This window comes from Passer domesticus, chromosome 19, assembly GCF_036417665.1.
Source record: "Passer domesticus isolate bPasDom1 chromosome 19, bPasDom1.hap1, whole genome shotgun sequence".
Classification (NCBI taxonomy): Eukaryota; Metazoa; Chordata; class Aves; order Passeriformes; family Passeridae; genus Passer; species Passer domesticus.
In genome coordinates, this window is record NC_087492.1 from 5,886,741 (window position 1) to 5,900,509 (window position 13,769).

Genomic DNA, 13,769 nt, shown 5'->3' on the forward strand with positions numbered 1-13,769 from the left:
CACCCACTCAGTGTCATCTGCTGATCCCCTCTTCTGCCCCCTTGTCTTGGAGGGGCTGTCTCATCACAGGGATGTTCTTGCAGTGAAAGTCCCAATGGGACTGACCCAGAAAGACCAACAGTGTTAACTTCCATGGAAAATGCCCTTCTATTTCCATTCCTTAAACTCTGCTTTTCTTTTTCTTCCAGGCATTTAAATAGAGATTGACTGGTGTAAAACTGCACAAACACCAAATTAATATTGTTCATTTGAATTGTCCTCAGCACTGCCAGATATTTATGTCCATGACTAGTGAGACCCCAGCTGCTTGCTAGGTTAATTTCTTTAGTGAGTAAATCTTATTTTATCTCCATAGTGAGTTCTGTAATTGGCATTAAATGTAACATGCATGCACAGATGCTGAGCATGTGTTAACAATTAAAAAGAAGAGAAAAAAGACCTTTGGTACAGGATCATTGCTTATGACCAAAGCAGACTTGCTGTAGGACTTCTGATAGCTTTTTTCTAGGGAACAGGTTGTGCCCTTGTTTGCCACCATGGGCAGATCTTGTTCTTCTCTGCTCAATTTTCTTTTTCTATAAAATGGTGACTAAGCCCACTTTACAAAACAACCTGGGATCTCCAGCTGCACAAGGGAGAAATAAAACATGTGGGAGAGCAGATTGCTAGGTGCAGAGCTGTTCATCCCAAGAGCTGGAGTTTGATGCTTGTTTCCCTCAAGTGGCTGAATTTCATGCAGGTTACAATCACTCTCCCAGCTCCTGTGCAATGGTGCAGTGCTTTGCAGGATGTCTGTCTGTGCTGACATGACATTTTTGTCTTTAAACCTTTTTTGTGTTGTTCAATTGTTCTGCAAATCCAGAGAGCCCAAGAGCCCTGTGTGCACACTGTGCTTCCTGGGAGCCCCTGCACTGTCTGGGAGCAGGGCACTGTGGCCAGGAGCCAGGAAAGCTGGCTTGAAACCCAGGGGCAGAGCAGTAAATCTGCAGGAATGGACAGCCTTGGATTGTCTGTTATGTAAGGATTTTATTTAATGCTCCAGCCACTCATCTACAAGAATATTATTGATTCGAGACTGGCAGCTGGTCAGGTTGATTTATGTCCTAAACAGAAAAGCTGTTTGATAAACACTGAATATCCACAGTTTTCTGTAATGCCTGCACTGGTTTGGGCTGTCACAGGTGGGACTGTGCCCCTCTGTGCAATCTGGCTGGAATTAGGTGGGGGGTCTGACCCCAAAATCCCACAGGTCTGTTCCACACCATTGAGGGCTGTGTCCCATCACTGCAGTGGGGTGGAGAGTGGGAGCTGAGCACCAGCTCACCCTGAGCCCTGGGCACCACAGGCTCAGCAGCCTGGGAGGAAATCCCTATTCCAGCAGTCTGAAGTGCCTGCCTCATCCACAAGGCTGTGGGCAGGGGCTGCTGGTGTCCCTCGCTCCCTGACTGACTGCTTTCAAGTGGAGAATTCAAAGTCTGGCCTCAAGGGACAACACCCTGGACTGTTGGGGTTGATTAGGGACTCACCAATATTGTATAAAAAAAGCCCCAAAGTGACCTTTAGTCTGCCCTGGGGTGCCACATTTCTCCCCTGGCTCTGCAAGTGATTTGCTGTCTATAATCTTGGGAAAGTTACTTCATTTACCTTTTCCTGCACTACAGTGTGAGAGTGGCTGTGCCAGGTCAGCCCCAACATCCATTTTTGCAGTGGGTGTGATGATCCTTTCCCAGAGTGCTCCTCCAGCCTTTGACAAGGAGCTGAGTGACTCCTTTCATCTGGGCTGTGGAGGTTTGATGAGCTATAAAGGAATCTGTTCAGATTTCTGACAAAGGACACAAATCCATTGCTGGGGCAGGGCTGATGTGGCAAAGGAGCTATTTTGGTGGGTCACTCATTCATATCTGATTCAAAGCTGTTGTAGCAGTCATAGGACTGCTAGAGCTTTGTGAGCAGCTTGTTTTTTACACTTTGGAGAATGAAAATGGTTAGGACTCAGTTTTGGTTTGTGATGGAAATCTCTCAGCAGTGCAAAGCATCGGCAGCAAGTGCATGAAACTGGTGACCGTGGTATTGGCAGTGTGACCTGTCCTCCAGCAGCTTTGACACAGCTGTCAAAGTTTGGAGAGCAGCCCTTGTGCTCTGCCATCCGGCCTGGTGTGCAAAGAGACACAAAACAGGCAGCAAACAAGGCCCTGAGCTGCCTCTGTGTGAGCCACAGCAGCGTCTGCAGTGAGATCCCTGCAGCCCAGGCACGGTCTGGCCTGCAGCTCAGGGCTCCCTCACGGGGTTAGCCTGCACCAAGGGGGCTGCAGCAGCTCTGCTCTCAGCATCTCACCCCATTCCTCTTAGGGAGATGCCTTGTGTTCCTTGCTGCTGCCTTACTGAGTGCAGGCAGCACCTTGAGCTGGTGCTTGACTCCTGCCTTGTGGTGTGAGGCAGCTAGAAGGCAATTGTCCCCTGTTAAGCCATGAATTGTGACCCAGGAAATGCACAGCTGCCCTGGAAGCCCTGATTATGCTGTGGGCACAAGGCAAGGCAGTTGCTGAGCAGTAATTGTTGAAGCTTCTGTCCCTGGCTCCACCCTCCCTGTTATTTTTTGGTGCTCCAAAAGCCTCACGTCATTTTGCAGAAGTGATTGTAGCCCCTCAGGATCACATGAACACTTCAGCAGAGTCACTTCATTACAAGCTGCTCTTAAGATGCAAATAAACCCTCCTAATGCAGTAACTCCAGCACTGCTACACTTCATAAGTCAGCATAACTGCTTCCACAGGGCTGGAATTGCAGGGCAGAGGCTCTCCAACTGCAGAGCAGCTGCGGCACCGTCCAAGCCAACTTGTGCAAAGTGAAGGTGCTGATACAGTTTGGGAAAAGGTGCTGGCACTGTTTTTATTGATGCAGCCTCTTCTTTAGACCCATGTGGCTGCTTGGGTGCTGTTGTGGCAGGATAGGTTTGGAGGGAATCAAGAGAATTCCTCTTTGAAGAACTTTTATGCCTCTGGGGCTGATACTCCCTGTCCATCCTCTGCTCATCTCCTGAAGCTGGCAGCTCTTCATCCTGAGGCAGAGGCTTTGTGCTCTTCAGCAGGAGGCAAAGCTGCCAGCTTTAGGATCAGGATCAGGGGTTTGCAGTGCCATGAAGTCCCTTGCACCATCAAGAGCCAGCCCTTGTCCACCACACCTTCACAGTGAGTGGGGCTGGCAGCTGTGTTAGCATGGTCCTCTCCTCTGGGGGGCTGCTCCTGACTCTCCTGTGAGGCAGATCCAGGCTGTCCTCCTGGCAGGAGTGTGTGTCTGTCCATGAGACAAATGGAAATGGTTAATCAGAGCTGCCAGTCCTGGGGAATTGCTTCAGCAGCACTTCATGCCTGACTAATATCTGTTTCTTTCCTTCTGCACTCTGCCTGTCACTCCAGATGGGAGAGGACACTCCGTGGGTAATTGGTTCCTGTTCCCTCTGTCTTCCTCCTTCCCTCTTACTCACACACATCACTGTTACAGTCTCTTCCATCACTCTGAGTGTGGAATAAAGTTATGATTTGGGCATCCCACAGGAGGAAAACCAGACCTGCAGTTCCTGAATGGGGAAAGTATCAGTGCCATGGGAGGGTGACAGGCAAGAAAAACAGCAAAAGAGACTTTGTGCTGCTGCAATGGGAAGTGCAGCCCAAATCTGATGTGGAATTGATCAGTTCTTTATTAACTTCCCCCCTGTAACTTCTGGTGCAGTAGAAATGCTGTTACTTCTCTCTTCAGTCGGGGCAGAGCCAGCTCTGCCTGTAGGGACCTGGAGGAGCTGCAGCTCCCTGGCGCTGGCTCTGCAGCTCTGGAGCACATCTGCAGTGCTTGGGCCCGAGCACAGGAACAGGAGAGGCTCAGGCTGTGCTCTGCAGAGCCCTCCAGCCACTAAAGAGGGGCTGCAGCGGCTCAGAGCTTCCTGCCATGGAAAAGAGATGTTGGGTCCAGTCTGAAAACACACAGAGGCTCCTGGTAAATTCTCTGAACTAGTCAGGGTTTTTCTCTCCTTTTTATGAGAACTGGAGTCTTAACTAAAGCAATAAATCCACATTCTACTTCCCCCCCCCAGGGCCTGACATTTAGGGAAAATGGAAGGCTTGTGGATAGCTCAAGGAACCCTAATATGTCATTCCCTGTCCCTTGCAGCCAACATCAGTGTACGAGCTGCTTCGAGGTTGGGTTCCTACCCTGCAGCTCCTTCTGATGAGTGTAGTAGGAAATGGTAGAATAGTTAACATCTGGCTTGATTATGCAGAATTATTCAGTCATTTCCATAATACCCTTTGTAAAATGCTTGCTGCTTGATAAACCAGCCTTTCTGCTGCTGCAGACAACAGAACCAGAAATCCTCTGTGCATACAATAATACCTGGGAATGAACTGGATTCTTTCTTTTCCCCCAGACTTCGCTGCCTGTCAGTATAAAACTTGAAGTTCATCTGCATGCAAGACTATGAATAGGGATGAGGTGTAATAGTTGCATTTATTACTCCTCAGTGAGCCAGTAACAAGATGTAAATGATCTGATATATTAATCTAAACCATGGCTTGGCTTAGAGAGCAGTCAATAGAACAAAACTCTGCTCTGTCAGGCTGTTTCAGTGGGGGAGACTTGACAGTGTAATAAGCCTTATTTTATAAGCTCAATATTAATTGGATTTGCATCCTCTGCCTGGCTTCCTTTGGTCTCTGACTGAGCCTTCTTTTGACTTGGGAATCATCACTTTTATCTGTTATTTCTTAAGTCAGCTAAGCAAAACTGGACAGCCAGAGTCTGGGCTGCTGTATGGAGAGGCGGCTGTAGAAAAAGATGAGGAATCTCCTCAGCTTCTACCATGGCCTCAAGTAGGGATAAACTGAGTCCCACACAGGAAAAAAGCTCTTAAGGGCTCTTAACAAAAAGCAAATTGTGTGTGATTTGTTCTTTCCTAACACCTACTTAGAGTGGTTAATGTTGCTCCTGTGAGGACTAGGGGAGAGAGAGGTGCCTGGGAATAGGAGAGAGATCCAGGGAAGCACAGGGATTTGTCACATTTTGCAGGTTTTATGGAGGCTGGTTATCATCTGGTAAGTCACTGTCTTACACCTTTGCTGCTCTTCTCAGGGCAATTTATCCTTTTTATCTGTGCTCTGATGGAGAGAGGTATGAAGCTTTATGGTATCTCTTGACCAGCATAAAACACATTTGCTGTGAGATCTCTCAGGGAACAGGCTGGAGGGGATCACAGCAAAGTTAATTTCCAAGTTTTTGTGCAGAGGGAAAAGGTCAGAGCCTTTTTGGCTCTAAGCACAGGCAATCCTGGAAGCTTTTGCTTCAGCTATATGGTGCATTTGTTCAGTATTCTGACACACCAGCATTTATTTGAACAACATCTCCAGAGCCTTTGTTGACCCAGTTTGTCACATGCTTTTTTAAGAGCAAACTAACTCCAAACTAACTCCCCAAACCCTAATCAAATAGAAAGGCAAAACCATCTCTGGTGAGCTGTGATGTTCTGGTCTGCCAATCCAGCCTTTTCCTAATGGGGCTGGCTGTTACCTCACCCCTGCATCATCCTCTGTGTTGGTTGTCAGGTCATGTTCCTTGTCTGAATGTGACCCCAAAAAACCCCTGTTCTAGGCAAAATAAAATTACCCTGGTCTTCAGAAGAAAAGCCTGGGACACAGATAAGCCTGGAGATGTCTCTGCAGTGACTTAACCACTGCAGATCTGTGCTTGTTTCCTCCTGGTTATCTGTTAAGTGCATTTTAAATGTTCACAGGAGTGATGTTGTACTTGCAAACAGCGCTTGTAGCCAAGCCTTGGAGCCTGTCCTGACCTCTGAATTCTCCTGAGCGTGTAGAGTGATGTGGAGGTTTGAAAAATGGGCTGTGTCACTGAGAATGTGGTCTGGGTGTTTTGTGAAGGGAACTTGTGAGGGCAGAGCTTCTAGGTGGGCTGCAGGGGGGCCCCAGAGAGGATTTAGTGTTTCTGGAGGGCTGTTTGGGTCACTTCAGATGTGACTGTGCAGCTTGGCAGAAATTGGTACTGAAATAGCCTGGTGCATTGTGAGGTCTCTTTGCTGTTCGAGTGCCCATTAGATGATGAAGCTGTTTTTTCCCCTGTCTGAGGGAGGGGAGAATCTTCAAAGCCCCCCTCTCTGAGCTGTTGTCAGAGGCAGCACAGATCCCATTCTCTTTCTTCCTCGTTGCTGGAAGGAGCCGCGTGTCAGAGGAGCACAGCCAAGATGCATTGTGTTTGCCATGGTTCATAGCTGTTCCCTAGAAAACCAAAGCTTTCAGGAAGTGAGCCTTCCTGTCAGTTTTATTTTTATGCCATTTCACAGTTACCCCACTGGGTTTTGTGGAGCTGCTTGGGGCCTGCTGGCAGCAGCAGGGCTGAGGGGAAAGCACCAACGCATGGAACATGAAGAAGGGAGGTTTTGGTGCAGACAACAGGCACAAGAAGGGATGGATTTTTGTTCTTATTCACAGTGAAGGCATGGGGTAGTTCTCTAGGTAGCTCTGCTCCCACAGCAGCAAGCAGCCCCTCTGTTCTCTGTGCTTTCCCAGCACTGCATTTCCGTCTGTCCTGTGCAGGAGCGATCCGTGCTCGCCGTCTGACACTTGGCTGAAATTATCTCAGTCTTCCTCTCCTCTCTCTCCTTCTCTCTTTCAGCTTGGCAGTGACCTTGGCGGGGGCATTGGAGGAAGCCCGGCAGTAAGTGCCATTCCATTTTTTTCCCCAATTTCCAAAGCTGCTCAAAGCTCAGGGTTTTTCAGTGTAAGCTCACCCATTGTGTGCTGGAAGGTGCTTTTTAAAGCCCTGAAGATGTTTGAAAATGGATAAATGCAACTGGAACACACGGGTCCCCACCTATGTTAATTTGGATCCAGCTGCCACCTGGGCTTTCCTGAGAGCAGCCAGGGCCAGAGCTGTTCACTCTCTCTGCTTAGCTCTTCTTCCTCAGAGCTTTTAGTTGAAGCAGCAGCGTTAACCCTGGCAGTGCTTCATCCTTGTGCAGCTGCTTTAGCAGCTGAAAGGCCAAGGATGCTTATCCCTACTCACAAAGCCTGGTCTGTAACACTAACCCAGTGTCACCACAGACTTACCTGAACTCAGTGCTTCCTCCTCCCAAATTCCACATAAGATTTTTGCCTAGACATCAGGGTCAGGTGCTCTGAGCTTTCCTACTACGTGTGGTCAGTGCTGCCACCGGCCACCTCCTCTGTGCCTGTGCTTTGGGGTGTCCTCCTGCCTACAGCTCTTGCCAGGACATGGGACAGTTTCAACCTGCTCTTAAAGCAGCCTTGGCTTCAAGTTCATTGCAGCTTCTTCCAGAAAAGCGTGGAATGGGAACAAAACATGGCTTGGAGATGCAATGGGCATGAAGGGAGTGTGCTTCCAACCCACAGCCAGGAGTGGTGTCCCCTGGAAAGCTCCAATCCCTCTTCCCATAACTGTATCAAGTAATTCAGCGTGGAAAGCATACTCAGTTCTGAAGGGAGGGCTTTTCAGAGACCCTTCTTATGGATGCAGTCATTCTCTCTCCTCCTTTCCCTGCCAATCTGGCATTCCTTCCTTCCTTCAGCACAAGGGCAGAGGAGAGCTGGTGGCACAGAACACCTTTACACCCAGGCAGCCCACAGCAAGACATGGGAGATGGTTCCCTGTGGTGATCGTACCTACAAAGCCAGGTCTCTGCCCTCCTGGGCCAGCAAAAACCCAGCAGGCAGTTCTGTCCTGGTCACTCTGGCTGTTTCTGGGCTGCTGGCTGAGGAATCCTGTTCTCAAGCACAGGAAGAGAATTTGGGAGTGTAACTTGAGTGTGACTGTCCCCCCTGAAGCTGGGCACCTAAAGGTTAATATTCCAGCTTTGATGCCCTCATTTAAATCCTGGGAGGGAATGATTGCCCTTCTTGCAGGAAGGTTGTCCTCTGGCAGACTCTTCTTCATGTAATGAACCTTTATGGCCCAAGTGCTGAGAATGCAGAGCTCTGGCTTTGGGTGGGAGTACACAACATGGTCATGACTCCCTTGCTATCTCTGGATATGCAAAATCTTGCAGATTCCTGAAGACTGACGTAGTTGGGGGAAGGTTTGAAGCATTTTGCTCTTTTCCCTGGGTTTGTGTAGGGTAGATCCACAAAGCATATTGTCTTATGAGAAGGAGATGTGGAGAAGAAAGATTCCTCTACAGTGGGAATAGATAACTGGAGCTATAAAAAATGATCTGGAAGCTTGGTTGAGGTGACAGCCGAGTATAGGGATTAGCTGCCAAGAGCTTTGGAATTCAAATGCATAATTTAGCACTATTGATAAATCAGTGGGGAAGCTGCAAATGGCTTTAAAATATTTAGGATATTGCCTGAGTTCATGGTTTATTTAATAAGCAGTGCTCACACGTGATGTTAATGAGTGCCTGTTCTTTCTGACTCCTCCAGGTGGGACAGACCTACATTCCCACTGCTGTGCCAGCTGCCTTTGCCCCTTCTCCCACCCCTGCAGGGGTCACCACTGGACTCAACGATCTCTTTGAGCTCTCATCTGGCATGGGGATGGCTCCTGGAGGATATGTGGCTCCCAAGTCTGTACGTAAGCAAAAACAATCATCCCCAGTTTCTTGCCTTCTCTTGAGCTAGAAATCTCACATTGCTCACTTGTCCTATTTATTGTGGGTTTCTGGTGCTAAAACTTCAACTCAGTCCCATTAGGGGTGCCCTGGGCTTTTCCCAAGTAGAGTAACCACGTGTTGGAGACCATGTTAGTTATTAGTTATGGACTTCTGGCATTTTAGCTGTTCCCTCATTTTACCTGTGACAGCATTTCTCTAAAGAATGGCTTAGATGAGATCCCAGACTTTCATTTGTATCAGAGCAGCTTTCCTGCAGACCTGCTTCTTAACAAGCTTCCCCAGAAGACTGAGGGCAAGACAGAATTTGCAGCAACTTTCCCAGCAGGTTTGTTTGTTTATTTGGAGGAATCCAACATGCCAGTGGAGATAAAATCGTGTGGTTGGGATGATGGTACTGCAGTGGAATGCAGAGAAATGTTCTGTCAGTGACAGAGATCACAGAGGCTTTGGCTGAAGCATGGATTGAGAGGGATCATGAGACACAGAACATGGTTCTGGAAACTGGCTGTGGAGCAGCCACAGGAAGCTCAGGCTCCTGAAAGGGAATAAACAAAAATTAGCACTCAATTAACGCTTCATGGGTGGATAATTTTAAATCATCCTCTGAAATTGAGGATCTCAAGGTACTGCAGATAGTACTCAAAGTTTTTGGTCCTTGCAATTAGTGCACCTTATATTAAAAAAAAAAAAAGACCACAGTAATTTTGAGCTAAATACTGGCTCATTTTGCACCACTCAGATCTGGGTCAGGATTTTTCCCGCAGAGGTGATTTGGGAATCCAGAACCCAAGAGATAATAGTATCAGCCCTGTGATTTTATTTGGTTCAAACTTTAGTGTTGCCCTGCCTCTAATAGCCCAACCAGCCCTTGGAGAAGTCCAGCAGCAGAGTGGGTGAGTCTCATGTTGCTGTGATGGACACAAGCTGTCCCTGCTCTTGTGCCCACCAATGCTATAGTAATTTGATTTCCTCTGTGGGTGCTGTGAACAAATATGGATTAGGAGCAGCAAGCTTATTCCTCAGTGGTGAGCTCCATCCTTTCAACACCCCATGTCCCATCTTCCCTGCCGTGTTTCTTTAGCCTTTGTGGGCTCAGTGTGCCAATCTAGGTGGATTTCTGAGCTCAGGACTTGTGTTTATTGGAAAACTCTGCTTGTTTGTTATCTTCAGGCCAGGCTGCTCACGCTGAATGACATCTCTTGTGTTCAAGGTTTGGCTGCCTGCAGTGAAAGCTAAAGGATTGGAGATCTCAGGCACATTCAGCCACAGACAGGGACACATCTACATGGAGATGAACTTTACCAATAAGGCTTTGCAGCACATGACTGACTTTGCCATTCAGTTCAATAAGAACAGGTAAGAAGTAATTAGCAATGTTCAACAGATTGAACACTCCTGGGAAAGGAGTTTGTGCCCACACTGCTAAATTTAAGGAGGGCTTGTGCTTAGGTGTATAATGCAGTCATTGAAATAGCTTAGGTGATACAGCCTGACTTCTCTATAACACCAAAGTTGTGTGAAAGGGCTGAAAACACAGACTGATAAATCTGAGAGGAAACAGGCAGCAGACAGTGTCATCCCTCTCCCAGCTCTGAAACAGCATCTGCCCCATTGAACCTCAGTGGAGTTTTCCAGCAGCCTCATGAGCTGTTAGGCAGGTTGGTGGGTTTATAGCCAGTAAGTGCCCTGGGCAAAGCCAGACCACAAAGAGGCAGGATCTGAGCTGCACAAATATCAACCCATGATGCCTCTGCCTCCTGACCGAATTGCTCTGCTGCCCCTCAGACTGTCTGGAAGCACAGGACTCTTTAATAAAGCTGCTTGTCACTGAAGGAGCTGCAAGTTGGGAGCCTGTGGCACATGTTCTCCCTGTAATAGGCAGCAGAACAATTTTGTCAGAAGCAGCAGCCACTTGAAAGTTCAGAGCTTGGATGGTAGAATTCAGATTGTTCTTGGAAACCCATCTCAGCCAAAGGACATGACATGGCAGCCCAGCCACAGTGTCTGCCCACAAATACCCTTTCCAGAGAGCTTATCCCGTGGTTTGCTGTGTATTATCTTCAGCAAGGACCAGGCTACTTCTTATCAAGGCTGCAAAGAGTATCTTGTGACTGACATGTTCTCCATAGTCCTTAATATCACTTCACTGGAAAAGGCTTCTCTCTGCTGAAGATCCACTGAAACCATGTCTTTAATCTCACTGCTGCAAATTCAGGATTTCTTGGGACGAATAAGATTTACTTAGAAAAGTCATTATGCTAAATAAGTCTTAGTAAATGTTCTCCCTGGACTGCCATATTTTCTGGAGAGTTTTGCTAAGCTGCTGTATGCGAATGTTTCATGCAAATTAGCCTGGAACAAAAGGCATTTTGTGATTTTTTTTTTCCCCCCCCATACATCAAGCTATACTTTAGCCACACCTGCTTTGAGGATGTGGAAAGTTTAAATACAGTACAATAAACCAGCAGTTTTTCATCTTGCAGCACAAGCTCCATATACAACCTACTACTATTTATTTACTCTCTTACAAATGTTGTTCTCCTGTCAGTGCTTTCCACTGTGCCTGCTGCATTAGAAAGAGCTGCAGAAAGGGCTAGTTCTTTAAGTATAAATATTAAGGTTTCTATTGCTTTTCCCTCCTTTCCTGCTGCTGCTAATGATATTCACTGCAGTCTTGGGATAAAGCATTAAAAAAAATAAAAGAAAGCTAAAGCTCTGGTGTGCTGTAATACCACAGCCCCTTAGTAACCAACTGCATGTTTGGTTTCCCTCTGAGTCCTAGGGAAAACATGAGGGTTTGTGTCCTCCAAGGTGAAATGGCTGCAGAAGGCAAATCATGTGGCTGAGCCCTTGCTAGGAATATTCCTATTTCAGCTTCCTAGAGCTGAAAACTAAGGAGAATCTAAGAAGAATGCCCCAAGAATGGGGCATTTATTGGTTTCTGAAAGAATGACAAACCTGATAAATGTGGCTGACTGTGCAGAGACAGCATCAGGCTTTTAGTGAACAAAATAAAAAAACACACCTATCCATCCTGCAAACACCCTGAGACCTCTGAGCTAATTCTGCTAAAGAGAAATGCATTTATGAGTGGACACCAAAACACCTGGGCTTCCATCTGCCTTTGGGTCCATAGCACAGGAGTGATGTGTTCAGTATGAGATGCTTTCCCTCTTCTCCATGCTAAGCAGAGGTGCCTGTGGAATTCAGTGTTCCTTGGACTGAACAGGCAAGCAAACATTGCTGGGACACATCTCCAGTGAAGGAGCCTCCAAGCAGGCAGCTGGGCCAGGTGCTGTCATTCAGGACCAGGCAGCTGCGTGTGTTGATTCATTTGCTCTGCTGTGCTGTTCCAAGCCACATGTTCCTCCTTGGCTGCCTGTTCTGTGCTGGCTCCAGGTCCCTGTGCCACTGCAGCAGCCATGCAGTGTGTGATGCACCCTGCCTGCAGTGCTCTGCAGCTCAGGAGCAGAGAAACAACACCTGGCTCTGAGTCCAGGTCGTTCCTTGCTGGGCAGGCTGGTGCTCAGCACACAGGCCAGTGCCATGTGGGTACTGGCAGAGCTCCCAGGAGCTGGGCTCTGGGACAGGCTGGTGAATTTGTCAGCAAATGAGTGAGTTTGCCATGCCTTGTCCTACTTTGTCTACTCATTTGAGCTGTGTTCCCTCCCTGGAGCAGCAGCAGGGGCAGCTCAGGAGTAGTGGGAAGACAAGGCAGGTGGTGTTTGACAAAAGGAACATTGTATTTTGGACTTATTTTGGACAATGCAGGGCTGCTCTCACCACCTCTGTTTTTCTCTTGCCCAGCTTTGGAGTCATCCCAAGCACCCCCCTGGCCATTCACACACCTCTGATGCCAAACCAAAGTATTGATGTCTCCCTGCCCCTCAACACTCTGGGACCAGTCATGAAAATGGAGCCTCTGAACAACCTCCAGGTAGGGATTGTCTTGTTCTGGGCAGGGGGAGCTCAGCAGGTGCCCAACACAATGTGGTGGGGCTCTAATCACTCAATACCATGTGTGAACACTCAGACCTCATGGATTTAGGCCTTTGAGTCTGGCCAAAGCTTAGTCCTTTTCCAAGCTTTTCCCAGGAAAACTGAAATGGAAATGTGTTGAATTTTATGACTTTTCAAACACCTCAAACCAACTGCTTGCCTCTGTGTAGATTAAGGGCTTTGTTGCAGTAACACTGCTCTGTAAACTGGGCATGAGGTTTGGCTGGGCTTAAGAAGTGGAGCAGATCTGAACAGAGGAAGTACCTGTGGTGGAGCAGGCACAGAGAGCTGTCAGTAAGAATTGAGGCAATTAAAAGAATTGCAGGGAAGATGGCAAGTGCTAAGTGATTAATATTTCTCTAGTGCTCTTAAATTCCAGGGTGTTTCACAAAGGCACATCCCTGCCCCAGATAGCTTAATCCAAGGCAAACTGTGTGTTCCAGGAAAGGCAGAGGAGAGATGATGTGAGCAGCTAATGTTTCATTAATGAGGGTGTTGTTGAATAGCAGGGACAGCTCTCCCTGGGGGAGCCTCTTTATCAGATTGGGCTGTCAATCTGATAAAGACAGGACAGATCCAGGGAGATATTCCCTTCTGCTTTGGACCAGAGACTGTCTCCAGTGGTCTGGAAGTCATCAGGCAGACAATTCTCCCTGGAAGGAGGCTCTTCCCCACTGCTGCCATGCTGTGGAGTGAAGGTCAGCAACTCCTGCTTCTGCTCTGGAGTTAAATACTGCTAAGCATTTATAACCTTTGGGTCCTCCAGGATGATTTTCCCAGTATCCCAAAATGCAGTTAACTTGCACTGCAGCTGCTTCTCTCACCTCAGGTGTCCAGGAGGTGGAACTGGCTTAGGTTCCTGCAGTGTAGCAGCCCATAGAGAGGAATATTTTGAAGCAGCTCATTCTCTTTTTAGTTTAAGAGAATGCAATGCAAGTTACTATTTATTCTGCCTCAGCAACTGTTTTTTCCCCTTCTTTTGACTTCCATTCTGGGCCTTATGACTTATTGATGAGTCTTTGGGCTAACAGCTTGAAATAGCTTCTCTGGCACTCAAAGGAGCAGTCCCACACTCTGGCTCCCAGCGCAGTCATGCAGCGGAGGAGCCCAGACAGTGAATGAATTCCATGGCCTGCCT

At 47.7% G+C, this 13,769-nt stretch overlaps 1 protein-coding gene across 3 annotated transcripts in view; it reads left to right on the forward strand.

Annotated features, from left to right (window-relative positions):
• Positions 1 to 13,769, forward strand: part of AP2B1 (adaptor related protein complex 2 subunit beta 1) — a 74,680-nt gene that overhangs the window by 43,485 nt on the left and 17,426 nt on the right. For 2 of the 3 annotated variants that reach the window (XM_064394424.1, XM_064394422.1), the window contains exons 15-18: positions 6,676 to 6,717; positions 8,442 to 8,588; positions 9,843 to 9,988; positions 12,440 to 12,569. In XM_064394424.1, coding sequence (XP_064250494.1) covers positions 6,676 to 6,717; positions 8,442 to 8,588; positions 9,843 to 9,988; positions 12,440 to 12,569 — 465 coding nt within the window. The remainder of the gene's footprint in view (positions 1 to 6,675; positions 6,718 to 8,441; positions 8,589 to 9,842; positions 9,989 to 12,439; positions 12,570 to 13,769) is intronic. The other variant, XM_064394425.1, reaches the window with a different exon arrangement.